Source organism: Entelurus aequoreus, linkage group LG01, assembly GCF_033978785.1.
Source record: "Entelurus aequoreus isolate RoL-2023_Sb linkage group LG01, RoL_Eaeq_v1.1, whole genome shotgun sequence".
Classification (NCBI taxonomy): Eukaryota; Metazoa; Chordata; class Actinopteri; order Syngnathiformes; family Syngnathidae; genus Entelurus; species Entelurus aequoreus.
In genome coordinates, this window is record NC_084731.1 from 7,753,877 (window position 1) to 7,773,941 (window position 20,065).

The window sequence follows — 20,065 nt, forward strand, 5'->3', positions numbered from 1 at the left end:
AGCTTCTTCTGCACATATGTACTGGTGTCAGCTTCTTCTGCACATATGTACTGGTGCAAGCTTCTTCTGCACATATGTACTGGTGTAAGCTTCTTCTGCACATATGTACTGGTGTCAGCTTCTTCTGCACATATGTACTGGTGCAAGCTTCTTCTGCACATATGTACTGGTGTAAGCTTCTTCTGCACATATGTACTGGTGTAAGCTTCTTCTGCACATATGTACTGGTGTCAGCTTCTTCTGCACATATGTACTGGTGCAAGCTTCTTCTGCACATATGTACTGGTGTAAGCTTCTTCTGCACATATGTACTGGTGTAAGCTTCTTCTGCACATATGTACTGGTGTCAGCTTCTTCTGCACATATGTACTGGTGTAAGCTTCTTCTGCACATATGTACTGGTGCAAGCTTCTTCTGCACATATGTACTGGTGTCAGCTTCTTCTGCACATATGTACTGGTGTCAGCTTCTTCTGCACATATGTACTGGTGCAAGCTTTTTCTGCACATATGTACTGGTGCAAGCTTCTTCTGCACATATGTACTGGTGTAAGCTTCTTCTGCACATATGTACTGGTGTCAGCTTCGTCTGCACATATGTACTGGTGCAAGCTTCTTCTGCACATATGTACTGGTGTAAGCTTCTTCTGCACATATGTACTGGTGTAAGCTTCTTCTGCACATATGTACTGGTGTCAGCTTCTTCTGCACATATGTACTGGTGTAAGCTTCTTCTGCACATATGTACTGGTGCAAGCTTCTTCTGCACATATGTACTGGTGTAAGCTTCTTCTGCACATATGTACTGGTGTAAGCTTCTTCTGCACATATGTACTGGTGTAAGCTTCTTCTGCACATATGTACTGGTGTAAGCTTCTTCTGCACATATGTACTGGTGTAAGCTTCTTCTGCACATATGTACTGGTGCAAGCTTCTTCTGCACATATGTACTGGTGTAAGCTTCTTCTGCACATATGTACTGGTGCAAGCTTCTTCTGCACATATGTACTGGTGTAAGCTTCTTCTGCACATATGTACTGGTGTAAGCTTCTTCTGCACATATGTACTGGTGTCAGCTTCTTCTGCACATATGTACTGGTGTCAGCTTCTTCTGCACATATGTACTGGTGTCAGCTTCTTCTGCACATATGTACTGGTGTCAGCTTCTTCTGCACATATGTACTGGTGTCAGCTTCTTCTGCACATATGTACTGGTGTCAGCTTCTTCTGCACATATGTACTGGTGCAAGCTTCTTCTGCACATATGTACTGGTGTAAGCTTCTTCTGCACATATGTACTGGTGTAAGCTTCTTCTGCACATATGTACTGGTGTCAGCTTCTTCTGCACATATGTACTGGTGTCAGCTTCTTCTGCACATATGTACTGGTGTCAGCTTCTTCTGCACATATGTACTGGTGCAAGCTTCTTCTGCACATATGTACTGGTGTAAGCTTCTTCTGCACATATGTACTGGTGTAAGCTTCTTCTGCACATATGTACTGGTGTAAGCTTCTTCTGCACATATGTACTGGTGTAAGCTTCTTCCTGACATATGTTTGTGCATGTACGCCGCATCTGTTCTTGTTCTCCACTCTCACGCCGGCTGGTTACCCCGTGCTGCTCGATGGCGCCATCTGGCTTCAAGCGGCGCCACTGCGCTCATCCTGCGGGAGCCCTCAGGCGTCCAGGTTTTTAACACCAGTTTTGGGACGGGTGTTGTCCAGTGGGCCGGTGCTAACTCTCCCCGTGTTCTGGGCAGGAGGATGAAAGTGACCTTGGAGGGCTTTATGGTGCTGAGATAATGGCAGCAGAGCCATGAAGCAGCACTCAGCCTGCACTGGCCAAGGAAAATAATAGTTGAGCCACTTGACGTTGTTTCGAGCTGTATGTTAAAGTTGATGGGCAAAAGGCTGCAAGTGTTGCTGCTCACGTCAGGCAGCTTTGCTCAAATAAAAGTTCATTCCTGGAAGTCGACTTCATGAATTCTGGGTAACAGAAAACTGCTGTTTTCTATCTCATGTTATTGTTCACTTTGAAGGTTGGCAGTCTGAAATTTTTCTGAGAGTTTTCTTATATTTAATAACAAATCTTAGTGTACATAAAACATATGTTTATTATTGTCATTTAGTCCTTAAATAAAATAGTAAACATACTAGACACTATTATGTTAGATCCACTATGGACTGGACTCTCACTATTATGTTAGATCCACTATGGACTGGACTCTCACTATTATGTTAGATCCACTATGGACTGGACTTTCACTATTATGTTAGATCCACTATGGACTGGACTCTCACTATTATGTTAGATCCACTATGGACTGGACTTTCACTATTATGTTAGATCCACTATGGACTGGACTCTCACTATTATGTTAGATCCACTATGGACTGGACTTTCACTATTATGTTAGATCCACTATGGACTGGACTTTCACTATTATGTTAGATCCACTATGGACTGGACTCTCACTATTATGATAGATCCACTATGGACTGGACTCTCACTATTATGTTAGATCCACTATGGACTGGACTTTCACTATTATGTTAGATCCACTATGGACTGGACTCTCACTATTATGTTAGATCCACTATGGACTGGACTCTCACTATTATGTTAGATCCACTATGGACTGGACTCTCACTATTATGTTAGATCCACTATGGACTGGACTTTCACTATTATGTTAGATCCACTATGGACTGGACTTTCACTATTATGTTAGATCCACTATGGACTGGACTTTCACTATTATGTTAGATCCACTATGGACTGGACTTTCACTATTATGTTAGATCCACTATGGACTGGACTTTCACTATTATGTTAGATCCACTATGGACTGGACTCTCACTATTATGTTAGATCCACTATGGACTGGACTCTCACACTATTATGTTAGATCCACTATGGACTGGACTCTCATGCTATTATGTTAGATCCACTATGGACTGGACTCTCACACTATTATGTTAGATCCACTATGGACTGGACTCTCACACTATTATGTTAGATCCACTATGGACTGGACTCTCACACTATTATGTTAGATCCACTATGGACTGGACTCTCACTATTATGTTAGATCCACTATGGACTGGACTCTCACACTATTATGTTAGATCCACTGTGGACTGGACTCTCACTATTATGTTAGATCCACTATGGACTGGACTCTCACTATTATGTTAGGTCCACTATGGACTGGACTCTCACTATTATGTTAGATCCACTATGGACTGGACTCTCACGCTATTATGTTAGATCCACTATGGACTGGACTCTCACTATTATGTTAGATCCACTATGGACTGGACTCTCACACTATTATGTTAGATCCACTATGGACTGGACTCTCACTATTATGTTAGATCCACTATGGACTGGACTCTCACGCTATTATGTTAGATCCACTATGGACTGGACTCTCACACTATTATGTTAGATCCACTATGGACTGGACTCTCACACTATTATGTTAGATCCACTATGGACTGGACTCTCACACTATTATGTTAGATCCACTATGGACTGGACTCTCACTATTATGTTAGATCCACTATGGACTGGACTCCCACACTATTATGTTAGATCCACTATGGACTGGACTCTCACTATTATGTTAGATCCACTATGGACTGGACTCTCACTTTATGTTAGATCCACTATGGACTGGACTCTCACTATTATGATAGATCCACTATGGACTGGACTCCCACACTATAATGTTAGATCCACTATGGACTGGACTCTCACTATTATGTTAGATCCACTATGGACTGGACTCTCACACTATTATGTTAGATCCACAATGGACTGGACTCTCACTATTATGTTAGATCCACTATGGACTGGACTCTCACACTATTATATTAGATCCACTATGGACTGGACTCTCACTATTATGTTAGATCCACTATGGACTGGACTCTCACTATTATGTTAGATCCACTATGGACTGGACTCTCACACTATTATGTTAGATCCACTATGGACTGGACTCTCACTATTATGTTAGATCCACTATGGACTGGACTCTCACTATTATGTTAGATCCACTATGGACTGGACTCTCACACTATTATGTTAGATCCACTATGGACTGGACTCTCACTATTATGTTAGATCCACTATGGACTGGACTCTCACTATTATGTTAGATCCACTATGGACTGGACTCTCACTATTATGTTAGATCCACTATGGACTAACTAGTAACGGGCACATTTATAATAACAGTCAATATTTACATATTTTAAACATACTCTGTGCATTAATTTAAAAAACATTATAATATTGCATTATTGGCTTTATTTGAACAAAATATCTTAATATCAAAATCTTAGTGTACATGAAACATATGTTTATTATTGTCATTTAGTCCTTCAATAAAATAGTGAACATACCAGACAACTTGTCTTTTAGTAGTAAGTAAACAAACAAAGACTCCTAATTAGTCTGCTGACGTATGCAGTAACATATTGTGTCATTTATACACCTATTATTTTGTACACATTATGAGGGACAAACTGTAAAAATGTATTATTAATCCACTTGTTCATTTACTGTTAATATCTGCTTATTTTCTGTTGTAACATGTTCTATCTACACTTCTGTTCAAATGTAATAATCACTTATTCTTCTCTTCTTTGATTACTTGACATTAGTTTTGGATGATACCACACATTTAGGTATGGATCCGATACCAAGTAGTTACAGCAGGGGTGTCCAAGGTGCGGCCCGGGGGCTATTTGCGGCCCGCAGCTAATTGTTTACCGGCCCGCCACACATTCTGCAAAAATTGCAAAATTGATAATATTGCAAAAATTTAAAAAAACATTTAAAAAAAAGTGGAATGAGGTGAAATCTAACAAGAAAAAGTTGCAATGTTGACACAAAAGCTGCCATGCAGGCTGTTTTTTTTCTTTTGTCTTTGTTTATTTTTTTATTTTTTTTGCCATTGCTAAAAAAAATTTTTTAAAAAAGACTGAAAATCTATGTTATAATGAATTATTACTTAAAAAATATCACTTTAAAATGTTATTTGTGGAAAAAATATTGCATATATTGTGTGGTTGCCATAGAAAAACATCAAAGTTTTCTTTGACAAAAGAGCATAATACAAACAAAATAATAGTTCAAACGTAAAATGGACAGATATATCTGAAGTTGATCTCGTAATTTAAGTGTTAAAAGTTTTTAAAAAAAACTAATAAGAATGCATCACTTTATGAGTGGGGCACCTTTTGGATACCAAATATATTTAGTAGGATTTTATTTAACTTTTCACTGTGATTACTCAAAAATATTAAAGAATTAAAATCAATGGTGTCCTGCATTATTGATCTTTTAGGGCTCTAATTACAAAATACTGCATATTTCAGTTTTACCATAAAAAAAAAAAAGTTGTCTTTGACAAAAAAGACATAAAACCTTTTTCTTTTTTTTTTACTTTATATCAACCTGAAGTTGATATAGAGATTTACTGTAAGCGTTAAATAAAAAAATAAAAAAATAATATGACTTATTTTAACAGTTTAATGACTGAGACCCTTTATGGTGCCCGGTAGAGATGTCCGATAATATCGGTCTGCCGATATTATCGGCCGATAAATGCGTTAAAATGTAATATCGGAAATTATCGGTATCGGGTTTTTTTTATTATCAGTATCGTTTTTTTTTTTTGTTGTTTTTTTTTGTTTTTTTGTTTTTTTTTTAAAATTAAATCCACATAAAAAACACAAGATACACTTACAATTAGTGCACCAACCCAAAAAAAAAACCTCCCCCATTCACACTCATTCACACAAAAGGGTTGTTTCTTTCTGTTATTAATATTCTGGTTCCTACATTATATATCAATATATATCAATACAGTCTGCAAGGGATACAGTCCGTAAGCACACATGATTGTGCGTGCTGCTGGTCCACTAATAGTACTAACCTTTAACAGTTAATTTTACAAATTTTCATTAATTACTAGTTTCTACGTAACTGTTTTTATATTGTTGTACTTTCTTTTCTATTCAAGAAAATGTTTTTAATTTATTTATCTTATTTTATTTGATTCATTTTTTTAAAAAGTACCTTATCTTCACCATACCTGATTGTCCAAATGAGGCATAATAATGTGTTAATTCCACGACTGTATATATCGGTTGATATCGGTATCGGTAATTAAAGAGTTGGACAATATCGGCATATCGGATATCGGCAAAAAGCCATTATCGGACATCCCTAGTCCCCGGGAGCCCTAAAGGTTAAAAAAAGGAAAAAAAAAATCCATATATTTTGTTAAGGTTTGAAAATGAAAAATATCAAAATGGCCCCCGCATGCTTTAATTTGTCCATGTGCGGCCCTCAGTGGAAAAAGTTTGGACACCCCTGAGTTACAGGATCATACATTGGTCATAATTTAAGTCCTAGTGTGTCCAGGGACGTATTTACTGACTTTATAAACATAATATTGTCATGATCTGTGGTCTGGATCATGTTTTTTGTTATTTTCTGTTTAAGACTCAAATAGTTCCTGTTTGCGCTCCCTTGTTTGGTTTCCATGACTACTCATTAGTTTCACCTGCCTCATGCACGCACCTGTTCTAATCAAGTGATTATTAATTAAGCCTGTCGTTGTCAGTTAGTCGGTCTGGCAACATAGATAGTTTCATGCTGATGTTCTCTTCATACTCTGCTCATGCCATTCGTTCACGCTGCTCTTTTCATGCCACACTAAGTGTTGTTTGGTTTATGTTCATAGTTGACGTTGAAGTGTGAGTTTTGTTCCCTGCGCCAAGTTTGTGCCTTCGCCTTGTGAGCACCTTTTGTTTGTACCCTTTATAGAGAGATGAAATAATGTTCCTACCTCCAAGCCTTGTCCGGTCTAGTCCGTTTGCATCCCGGGAGAACAAATCTCGCGGCAATCTGTGAAAAACTCCACGTCTTGACGAATATGAATTTTTAAAAAAGGAAAAAAGATTTAGTGGTGCTAAAAAATATTGATGTAATCCTAGTAGTATCGACTAGATACGCTCCTGTACTTGGTATCATTACAGTGGACGTCAGGTGTAGATCCACCTCTGGCATTTGTTTACATTGTGACGCAGGTGAGCTATTGTATCCTCCTACGGTGTGTAGTGAAGCATGTTTAGATATTCCTCGTCCTCCAGGGATAATAAAACTTGTAAGAAACGTACATTTTTTGTTACCATGGAGGCGAGGATTAGTGATTTAGAAGTAGCTAAAACACTGTGGATGGATGTTAGCCGCTAGCTAGCTAGCCATGTCTTAAAGGCCTACTGAAAGCCACTACTAGCGACCACGCAGTCTGATAGTTTATACATCAATGATGAAATCTTAACATTGCAACACATGCCAATACGGCCGGGTTAACTTATAAAGTGACATTTTAAATTTCCTGGGAAACTTCCGGTTGAAAACGTCTATGTATGATGACGTATGCGCGTGACGTCAATGGTTAAACGGAAGTATTCGAACCCATTGGATCCAATACAAAAAAGCTCTGTTTTCATCTCAAAATTCCACAGTATTCTGGACATCTGTGTTGGTGAATCTTTTGCAATTTGTTTAATGAACAATGAAGACTGCAAAGAAGAAAGCTGTAGGTGGGATCGGTGTATTAGCGGCTGGCTGCAGCAACACAACCAGGAGGACTTTGACTTGGATAGCAGACGCGCTAGCCGCCGACCTCACCTTGACTTCCTCCGTCTCCAGGCCGCCGACCGTATCTATGATCGTCGCTCCGTCGATCGCTGGAACGCAGGTGAGCACGGGTGTTGATGAGCAGATGAGGGCTGGCGTAGGTGGATAGCTAATGTTTTTAGCGTAGCTCTGTGAGGTCCCGTTGCTAAGTTAGCTTCAATGGCGTCGTTAGCAACAGCATTGTTAAGCTTCGCCAGGCGGTACAGCATTAACCGTGTAGTTACATGTCCATGGTTTAATAGTATTGTTGATCTTCTGTCTATCCTTCCAGTCAGGGGTTTATTTATTTTGTTTCTATCTGCATTTGAGCACGATGCTATCACGTTAGCTCCGCCGATGTATTGTCGTGGAGATAAAAGTCACTGTGAATGTCCGTTTCGCGTTCTCGACTCTCATTTTCAAGAGGATATAGTATCCCAGGTGGTTTAAAATACAAATCCGTGATCCACAATAGAAAAAGGAGAGAGTGTGGAATCCAATGAGCCAGCTTGTAACTAAGTTACGGTCAGAGCGAAAAAAGATGCGTCCTGCACTGCACTCTAGTCCTTCACTCTCACGTACCTCATCCACGAATCATTCATCCTGGCTCAAATTAATGGGGTAATCGTCGCTTTCTCGGTCCGAATCGCTCTCGCTGCTGGTGTAAACAATGGGGAAATGTGAGGAGCCTTTCAACCTGCGACGTCACGCTACTTCCGGTACAGGCGAGGCTTTTTTTTTATCAGCGACCAAAAGTTGCGAACTTTATCGTCGATGTTCTCTACTAAATCCTTTCAGCAAAAATATGGCAATATCGCGAAATGATCAAGTATGACACATAGAATGGATCTGCGATCCCCGTTTAAATAAAAATAATTCATTTCAGTAGGCCCTTAAAGCAGCTCTTCCTGAGGGTGTGTCAGTGTTATAACTTCAACTTTATCTTTACTTTTTACGCCGAAAACGCGTCCATTCTCCCTTTTCTGTCTCCACACTGTGTCTGCTTGTAAGTACTCTGTGTGCGCGCGCTGCCGGACATGCTCCTCTGCTTTTCTGTCTCCACGCTGTGTCTGCTTGTAAGATACAAACACAATGAATGCTTGTAGGGTAAAAGTGTGTATAGTCAATCTTCAGGGTTTGAAAGTGCTTATTTAAAAAGCGACAATTAGGTCAGACTGAGGCCACACCATTGGTATGGGTCACGGTAAAAGCACTCATATGTATGCAGGCTTATGGCCCCCCCCTGGGAGCCCCACGTTGACCTTGTCCCCCACTCTGATCTATGTCCTCACCATTGTTCTCTCCTCATCGCCACCTTCCTTCACCAATTAGCATGCACCCCGTCTCCCCTCACCCCGCTTACCACGAGGGAGCTTAACTAACTCCCTCAACTCCTGTTGTCTTTACCCTCCTCCTGTCCCGTGTTGCCAGCCTGATAAAAAAAAAATGCAAGACGGCGCATTAAAAACATTAACTTGGCCGAGGGAGGAGAGAAGGATTGAAATAAATGCGAGGATGAATGATGTGATTTAATATCGGCGTGACCAAAAGGGAAAGGGTGAAGGTCCGAGCATTAATTGTGTTTGTATCGTGACTCGGTGTCCTCGCGGCCCAAGGCTTTGGCTTTGTTGAATCATCTGAAGCATTCATTACGATGATGAGTGGATCTGCAAACTCCCAAAAAAAGATTTAATGACATTTAGCCAAACACTGATGCTGCATCACACAGAACCTTGACCTTTACCTCCCTTTTCTGCATCCCCCGTCCCACCCCCGTCTCGCCATTCCTCCCGCCAGCATAGCGATTGGCATTATTAAAAATTGATTGGAGGCGAGCGTTTAGCTGCGTGTGTGCTGAGGCCTGATGAGGGAATGTTGGACAGGCAGGAAGGAAATGACAGGTCTCAGTGGGGGGGCCCACCTTGTCGCCTCTCAATTTCATCGCATCTTGAAAGACTTTGATGTAAACCTATAATACAACACCCAAAAGCGGTGAAGTTGTCACTAATAAAAGGAGAATACAACAAATCCTTTTCAACGTATATTCAATTGAATAGACTGCAAAGACAAGATATTTCATGTTCACACTGAGAAACTTTGTTATTTTTTTGGCAAATAATCATGAACTTAGAATTTAAAGGCGTACTGAAAAGATTTTTTTTTTTTTAAACGGGAATAGCAGATCCATTCTATGTGTCATACTTGATCATTTTGCGATATTGCCATATTTTTGCTGAAAGGATTTAGTATAGAACAGGGGTCGGCAACCCGAAATGTTGAAAGAGCCATATTTTTTTTTTTTTTTTTTTTTTTTTTTCATAAAGAAATACAATCATGTGTGCTTACGGACTGTATCCCTGCAGGCTGTATTGATCTATATTGATATATAATGCATATATTGTGTTTTTTATGTTAATTTCATTTTTTTTTTTTTTTTTTTTTTTTTTTAATTTTTTTTTTTTTTTTTTTAATTTCTTGCGCGCCCCGGTACCAATCGGTACCGGTCCGCGGCCCAGTGGTTGGGGACCACTGACGTAAAAGACTAAGCGTATATCAGCAATCGTCACACACACATGTCAACCGATACAAATTCGGCGGGGTTGGGTCATGGCAGAATTGCATTGTGGGTCATGGCAGAATTGCATTGTGGGTCATGGCAGAAGTGCATTGTGGGTCATGGCAGAAGTGCATTGTGTAAAAAAAAAAAAGATGCTACCTGCTACTACTTCCGTACCTATGAAAATGGATCATTTCAACATTGGCGGTAACTTATAAAAACTGAGAAGGGCTGAAGAAAAAATGGCACCGAAAAGGAAATCATATACTGCAGATTACAAGCTGGACGTAGTGAAATATGCAGCAGAAAACGTCAATCGTACACTTATTCAGCCTGTTGTTCACTATTCTTGATTTATTTGAAATTGCCTTTCAAATGTCTATTCTTGGTGTTGGCTTTTATCAAATACATGTCCCCAAAAAATGCCACTTACACTCCAGTGCTACTTATATATGTTTTTTTTTAGAGATGTCTAAATGCGTTAAAATGTAATATCGGAAATTATCGGTATCGTTTTTTTTATTATCAGTATCGGGTTGTTTTTTTTTTTGTTTTTTTTAGTTTTTTTTTATTAAATCCACATAAAAAACACAAGATACGCTTACAATTAGTGCACCAACCCCAAAAACCTCCCTCCTCATTCACACAAAAGGGTTGTTTCTTTCTGTTATTAATATTCTGGTTCCTACATTATATATCAATATATATCAATACAGTCTGCAAGGGATACAGTCCGTAAGCACACATGATTGTGCGTGCTGCTGCTCCACTAATAGTACTAACCTTTAACAGTTAATTTGACAAATTTTCATTAATTACTAGTTTCTATGTAACTGTTTTTATATTGTTTTATTTTCTTTTTTATTCAAGAAAATGTTTTTAATTTATTTATCTTATTTTATTTGATTCCTTTTTTTAAAAAGTACCTTATCTTCACCATACCTGGTTGTCCAAATTAGGCATAATAATGTGTTAATTCCACGACTGTATATATCGGTTGATATCGGTATCGGTAATTAAAGAGTTGGACAATATCGGCATATCGGATATCGGCAAAAAGCCATTATCGGACATCCCTATTTTTTTTTCCTTCTTTATTGTGCATTTTCGGCAGGTGCGACTTATACTCCGGAGCGACTTATACTCCGAAAAATACGGCACCTTTCAGCATTAATGGTGCCTTCACAGATGTGTAAGTTACCCATGTCTTGGGCACTAATACACCCCCATACCATCACACATGCTGCCTTTTACACTTTCACCCTAGAACAGTCCGGATGGTTCTTTTCCTCTTTGGTCCACAGTTTCCAAAACCAATTTGAAATGTGGACTCGTCAGACCACAGAACACTTTTCCACTTTGCATCAGTCCATCTTAGATGAGCTCGGGCCCAGCGAAGCCGGCAGCGTTTCTGGGTGTTGTTGATCAATGTCTTTGGCTTAGCATAGGAGAGTTTTAACTTGCACTTACAGATGTAGCGACCAACTGTAGTTACTGACAGTGGTTTTCTGAAGTGTTCCTGAGCCCATGTGGTGATATCCTTTACACACTGATGCCGCTTTTTGATGCAGTACCGCCTGAGGCATCAAAGGAGGATACAATAGCTCACCGCCGTCACAATGTAAACAAATGCCATGGGTGGATCTACACCTGACATCCACTGTAATGATACCAAGTACAAGAGTGTATCTAGTCGATACTACTATGATTACATCGATATTTTTCATCGTCACAAAATATTTTTTAATTTTTTTTGTATTCATAATATATTCATAAAGTCTGTAAATACGTCCCTGGACACATGAGGAATTTGAATATGACCAATGTATGATCCTGTAACTACTTGGTATCGGATCCATACCTAAATGTGTGGTATCATCCAAAACTAATGTCAAGTATCAAAGAAGAGAAGAATAAGTGATTATTACATTTGAACAGAAGTGTAGATAGAACATGTTGAAACAGAAAATAAGCAGATATTAACAGTAAATGAACAAGTGGATGAATAATCCATTTTTACAGTTTGTCTCTCATAATGTGTACAAAATAATAGGTGTATAAATGACACAATATGTTACTGCAGACTAATTAGGAGTCTTTGTTTGTTTACTTACTACTAAAAGACAAGTTGTCTGGTATGTTCACTATTTTATTTAAGGACTAAATTACAATAATAAACATATGTTTCATGTACACTAAGATTTTGATATTAAGATATTTTGTTCAAATAAAGCCAATTAATGACATTTTCTGTGGTCCCCTTTTTTAGAAAAGTATTGAAAAGCATCGAAATACATTTTGGTATCGGGACAACCCTATATATATATATATATATATATATATATATATATATATATATATATATATATATATATATATATATATATATATATATATATATATATATATATATATATATATATATATATATATATATATATATATATATATATATATATAATCTAATAATATATCATATTATTAGACCATATATCACCTTATTATTATTAGATAATATATCATTATATCAGATAATATATAATCTTATTAGATAATATATCTTATTAGATAATATATTATCTTATTAGATAATATATCATCTTATTAGATAAAATGTTATATATTGTTAGATAATATACCATATTATTAAATATATATCATATTATTAGAAAATATATCATCTCATTAGATAATATATCATATTAGATAATATATCATCTTATTAGATAATATATTATATTATTAGATAATATATCACTTTATTAGATAATATATCATCTTATTAGATAATATATCAAATTATTAGATAATATATAATATTATTAGAAAATATATCATCTTATTAGATAATATATCATATTATTAGATAATATATCATCTTATTAGATAATATATTATATTATTAGATAATATATCACATTATTAGATAATATATCACTTTATTAGATAATATATCATATTATTAGATAGTATATCATCTTATTAGATAATATATCAAATTATTAGATAATATATAATATTATTAGAAAATATATCATCTTATTAGATAATATATCAAATTATTAGATAATATATAATATTATTATAAAATACATCATCTTATTAGATAATATATCATATTATTAGATAATATATAATATTATTAGAAAATACATCATCTTATTAGATAATATATAATATTATTAGATAATATATCATCTTGTTAGATGATATATCATATTATTAGATAATATATCACCTTATTAGATAATATATCATCTGATTAGATAATATATTAAGATATTAGATAATATACAAGTCTGTTATTGGTGATACTCGCTACAACAGGGCTGACCAAGAGTTACCTCTCTACTCGCCTTCTTGTTCTTCTATCTCTCCTTCATCCTCTTTCAAACCTTTCATCTCAGATCAAATATTATTGGCGAGCCACATTCCCCACCAGCCATCCCCCCCACCAGCACATTCCCCACCAGCCATTCCCCCACGGCTAGAAGTGCTGCGGCTTTGGAGAGTTCTAACACACCTCACCAGCAATTTGGCTGAGTGAATCGAAAAAAGTTATTTTTGGGTGTGATGGGGGGGGGGGGGACTGGAAAGGTGTGCCAATGTGTGAGTTGATGCTGCTAACTGCTGCTTCTTCTCCTGTTTCCTCACAGATGAACAGACCCATCCAGGTGAAGCCAGCAGACAGCGAGAGTCGAGGAGGTACGCTATTTGCTCCTTTGTGAGCCCGCCCGTGCATATCAGCCTCACCATTATGTGTGCCATTACACAACGGCCCGGGCATGCACGCGCAGCCTGGCCGGAACCTTCTAGAACTCACAACACATTATGTAAACAGAGCTTGTCCTCGCCAACGTTGGCCAGCGTGGCCTCCAGCTCCTCTCTTGGAGTTTCATCATATGCAAGGATGCATGCACAACACACACACAACACACACACACACACACACACACACACACACATGCGTGCTTTGTTAGGCTTAGAGGAGGGCGGGGTCAGGTCACTTCTTTTTGTCCTTTAATGGCACTGTCTCCAAATCCTCATCCACAAATAGAGTCCATGGTGTCCCATAGGGATGTAACAACATCAAAATCTCACAGTATTAAGGCCACTGCACGGTATTATTGCAGTATTGTCAAAAAAAAGAAGGAAGACTTGGTTAAAGAAAGTACCTTTGTGTGTAAAGTGAAGGAATATTAGAATAGAATATGACAGAATAGAAAGTACTTTATTGATCCCTGGGGGAAATTCAGCAACACAGTTTGCTCACGATAGACAATAAACACTTGGGTATTTTTACATGTAAATAATATAAATACAGTCTATTATACAGCATTATTCACATGTGAACAACATAAATACAGTCTATTATACAGCAATATTCACATGTGAATAATGTAAATACAGTCTATTATACAGCATTATTCACATGTGAATAATATAAATACAGTCTATTACACAGCATTATTTACATGTGAATAATATAAATACAGTCTATTATACAGCGTTATTCACATGTGAATAACATAAATACAGTCTATTACACAGCATTATTTACATGTGAATAATATAAATACAGTCTATTATACAGCGTTATTTATATGTGAATAATATAAATACAGTCTATTATACAGCGTTATTCACATGTGAATAACATAAATGCAGTCTATCATACAGCATTATTCTAATGTGAATAACATAAATACAGTCTATTATACAGCGTTATTCACATGTGAATAACATAAATACAGTCTATTATACAGCATTATTCACACGTGAATAACTTAAATGCAGTCTATTATACAGCATTATTCACATGTGAATAATGTAAATACAGTCTATTATACAGCATTATTCACATGTGAATAATGTAAATACAGTCTATTATACAGCATTATTCACATGTGAATAACATAATTGCAGTCTAGTATACAGCATTATTCACATGTGAATAACATAAATACAGTCTATTATTCAGCATTATGCACATGTGAACAACATAAATACAGTCTATTATACAGCATTATTCACATGTGAATAACATAAATACAGTTTATTATACAGCATTATTCACATGTGAATAATATATATACAGTTTATTATACAGCATTATTCACATGTGAATAATGTAAATACAGTCTATTATACAGCATTATTCACATGTGAATAACATAAATACAGTCTATGATACAGCATTATTCACCTGAGAATAACATAAATACAGTCTATTATACAGGATTATTCACATGTGAATAATATAAATACAGTCTATTATACAGCATTATTCACATGTGAATAATATATATACAGTTTATTATACAGCATTATTCACATGTGAATAATATAAATACAGTCTATTATACAGCATTATTCACATGTGAATAACATAAATACAGTCTATTATACAGCATTATTCAAATGTGAATAACATAAATACAGTCTATTATACAGCATTATTTTCATGTGAATAACATAAATACAGTCTATTACACAGCATTATTCACATGTGAATAATGTAAATACAGTCTATTATACAGCATTATTCACATGTGAATAATATAAATAGTCTATTATACAGCATTATTCACATGTGAATAATATATATACAGTTTATTATACAGCATTATTCACATGTGAATAACATAAATACAGTCTATTAGCATAAATACATTATACATTTACAGTACATGTACAGTCAAAGGAACATATTAAAGAGCAACACACTTAATTGAACATCAACATAATGTTCTAGTCATATTTATGTATACAATGGGCATTTGGAACACTGGATGTTCCAAATAAATGAACAAGTAGATTAACAATCCATTTTCTACCGCTTGTCCCTCATAATTTTGACAAAATAATACAATCAGGAATTATTGTATGTATCATTTAGGGTTGTACGGTATACCGGTATTGGTATAGTACCGCGATACTAATGAATCATATTCGGTACTATACCACCTCTAAAAAGTACCGGAGAACCACCACCACCCCGCCCCCCCTTGTCATCACATCGTGTCATTGCTGGTTTTACGAGCAGAGGAGCATGTTGGGCAGCGCACACACACAGAGTACTTACAAGCAGACACAGTGTGTAGACAGAAAAGGGAGAATGGACGCATTTTGGTGTAAAAAGTAAAGATAAAGGTGAAGTTATAACACTGAAACACCCTCAGGAAGAGCTGCTTTAAGACATGGCTAGCTAGCTTGCGGCTAAAGTCTATCCACAGTAAGTGTCTTCCAAGTACCATTATCACTGGAGGACGAGGAATAGCTAAACATGCTTCACTACACACCGTAGGAGGATACAATAGCTCACCACCGTCACAATGTAAACAAATGCCATGGGTGGATCTACACCTGACATCCACTGTAATGATACCAAGTACAGGAGCGTATTCAGTCGATACTACTATGATTACATCAATATTTTTTATAGGCACAAAATCTATTTGATCCTGTAACTACCTCAATACCTAAATGTGTGGTATCATCCAAAACTAATGTCAAGTATCAAAGAAGAGAAGAATAAGTGATTATTACATTTGAACAGAAGTGTAGATGGAACATGTTAAAACAGAAAATAAGCAGATATTAACAGTAAATGAACAAGTGGATGAATAATCAATTTTTACAGTTTGTCCCTCATAATGTGTACAAAATAATAGGTGTATAAATGACACAATATGTTACTGCATACGTCAGCAGACTAATTAGGAGTCTTTGTTTGTTTACTTACTACTAAAAGACAAGTTGTCTAGTGTGTTCACTATTTTATTCAAGGACTAAATTACAATAATAAACATATGTTTCATGTACACTAATAAAAATAAAGACAATAATGCAATTTTTTGTGGTCCCCTTTATTTTGAAAAGTAGCTAAATACATGGGTGTACATCATATTGCAGTCTACACGTATCTCTTACGTGTGACTGCCATCATATTGCAGTCTACACGTATCTCTTATGTGTGACTGCCATCATATTGCAGTCTACACGTATCTCTTATGTGTGACTGCCATCATATTGCAGTCTACACGTATCTCTTATGTGTGATTGCCATCATATTGCAGCCTACACGTATCTCGTTTGTGTGACAGCCATCATATTGCAGTCTACACGTATCTCTTATGTGTGACTGCCATCATATTGCAGTCTACACGTATCTCTTATGTATGACTGCCATCATATTGCGGTCTACACGTATCTCTTATGTGTGACTGCCATCATATTGCAGTCTACACATATCTCTTATGTGTGACTGCCATCATATTGCAGTCTACACATATCTCTTATGTGTGACTGCCATCATATTGCAGTCTACACGTATCTCTTATGTGTGACTGCCATCATATTGCAGTCTACACGTATCTCTTATGTGTGACTGCCATCATATTGCCGTCTACACGTATCTCTTATGTGTGACTGCCATCATATTGCAGTCTACACGTATCTCTTATGTGTGACTGCCATCATATTGCTGTCTACACGTATCTCTTATGTATGACTGCCATCATATTGCGGTCTACACGTATCTCTTATGTGTGACTGCCCTCATATTGCAGTCTACACGTATCTCTTATGTGTGACTGCCATCATATTGCAGTCTACACATATCTCTTATGTATGACTGCCATCATATTGCGGTCTACACGTATCTCTTATGTGTGACTGCCCTCATATCGCAGTCTACACGTATCTCTTATGTGTGACTGCCATCATATTGTAGTCTACACGTATCTCTTATGTGTGACTGCCATCATATTGCGGTCTACACGTATCTCTTATGTGTGACTGCCATCATATTGCAGTCTACACATATCTCTTATGTATGACTGCCATCATATTGCGGTCTACACATATCTCTTATGTATGACTGCCATCATATTGCGGTCTACACGTATCTCTTATGTGTGACTGCCCTCATATTGCAGTCTACACGTATCTCTTATGTGTGACTGCCATCATATTGCAGTCTACACATATCTCTTATGTATGACTGCCATCATATTGCGGTCTACACGTATCTCTTATGTGTGACTGCCATCATATTGCAGTCTACACATATCTCTTATGTATGACTGCCATCATATTGCGGTCTACACGTATCTCTTATGTGTGACTGCCCTCATATCGCAGTCTACACGTATCTCTTATGTGTGACTGCCATCATATTGTAGTCTACACGTATCTCTTATGTGTGACTGCCATCATATTGCGGTCTACACGTATCTCTTATGTGTGACTGCCATCATATTGCAGTCTACACATATCTCTTATGTATGACTGCCATCATATTGCGGTCTACACGTATCTCTTATGTGTGACTGCCATCATATTGCAGTCTACACGTATCTCTTATGTGTGACTGCCATCATATTGCAGTCTACACATATCTCTTATGTATGACTGCCATCATATTGCGGTCTACACGTATCTCTTATGTGTGACTGCCATCATATTGCAGTCTACACATATCTCTTATGTGTGACTGCCATCATATTGCAGTCTACACGTATCTGTTATGTGTGACTGCCATCATATTGCAGTCTACACGTATCTCTTATGTGTGACTGCCATCATATTGCCGTCTACACGTATCTCTTATGTGTGACTGCCATCATATTGCAGTCTACACGTATCTCTTATGTGTGACTGCCATCATATTGCAGTCTACACGTATCTCTTATGTGTGACTGCCATCATATCGCAGTCTACACGTATCTCTTATGTGTGACTGCCATCATATCGCAATCTACACATATCTCTTATGTGTGACTGCCATCATATTGCAGTCTACACGTATCTCTTATGTGTGACTGCCATCATATTGCAGTCTACACGTATCTCTTATGTGTGACTGCCATCATATCGCAGTCTACACGTATCTCTTATGTGTGACTGCCATTATATTGCAGTTTACACATATATTTTATGTGTGACTGCCATCTACTGGTCACACTTATCATTACACCATGTACCAAATAATATAGCTCCGAGGTCGGTAAGCGCACCCAGAATTATGTGGTACATTAGGTGTTATAAGGCGCACTGTGGAGTTTTGAGAAAATGAAAGTATTTTAAGTGCATCTTATAGTCTATAAATATGGTACCTGCTCTCCTTCTTCTTAGACCGGCACCCTCAATAGCGCCAGAAGTAAACTCCACTGAGGGGCGTGTCCCAGTGGGATGCTCTAACTCAGGGGTCAGCAACCTTTTTGAAACCAAGAGCTACTTCCTGGGTACTGATTAATGCGAAGGGCTACCAGTTTGATACACACTTAAATAAATTGCCAGAAATAGCCAATTTGCTCAATTTACCTTTAACTCTATGTTATTATTAATAATTAATGATATTTACACTTAATTGAACGGTTTAAAAGAGGAGAAAACACGAAAAAAATGACAATTACATTTTGAAACATAGTTTGTCTTCAATTTCGACTCTTTAAAATTCAAAATTCTACCGAAAAAAAGAAGAGAAAAACTAGCTAATTCGAATGTTTTTGAAAAAATTAAATAAAGAATTTATGGAACATCATTAGTAATTTTTCCTGATTAAGATTAATTTTAGAATTTTGATGACATGTTTTAAATAGGTTAAAATCCAATCTACACTTTGTTAGAATATGTAACAATAGACCAAGCTATATTTCTAACAAAGACAAATCATTATTTCTTCTAGATTTTCCAGAACAAAAATTTTAAAAGAAATTCAAAAGACTTTGAAATAAGATTTAAATTTGATTCTACAGATTTTCTAGATTTGCCAGAATATTTTTTTTGAATTTTAATCA

At 36.8% G+C, this 20,065-nt stretch overlaps 1 protein-coding gene across 5 annotated transcripts in view; it reads left to right on the top strand.

The window, feature by feature from the left end:
* Positions 1-13,918: 13,918 nt before the first annotated feature.
* The window catches only part of celf4 (CUGBP, Elav-like family member 4), an 81,755-nt gene continuing 75,608 nt past the window's right edge, over positions 13,919-20,065 (top strand). For all 5 annotated transcript variants that reach the window (XM_062043353.1, XM_062043356.1, XM_062043382.1 and 2 more), the window contains exon 1: positions 13,919-13,967. In XM_062043353.1, the coding sequence (XP_061899337.1) occupies positions 13,919-13,967 (49 nt within the window). The remainder of the gene's footprint in view (positions 13,968-20,065) is intronic.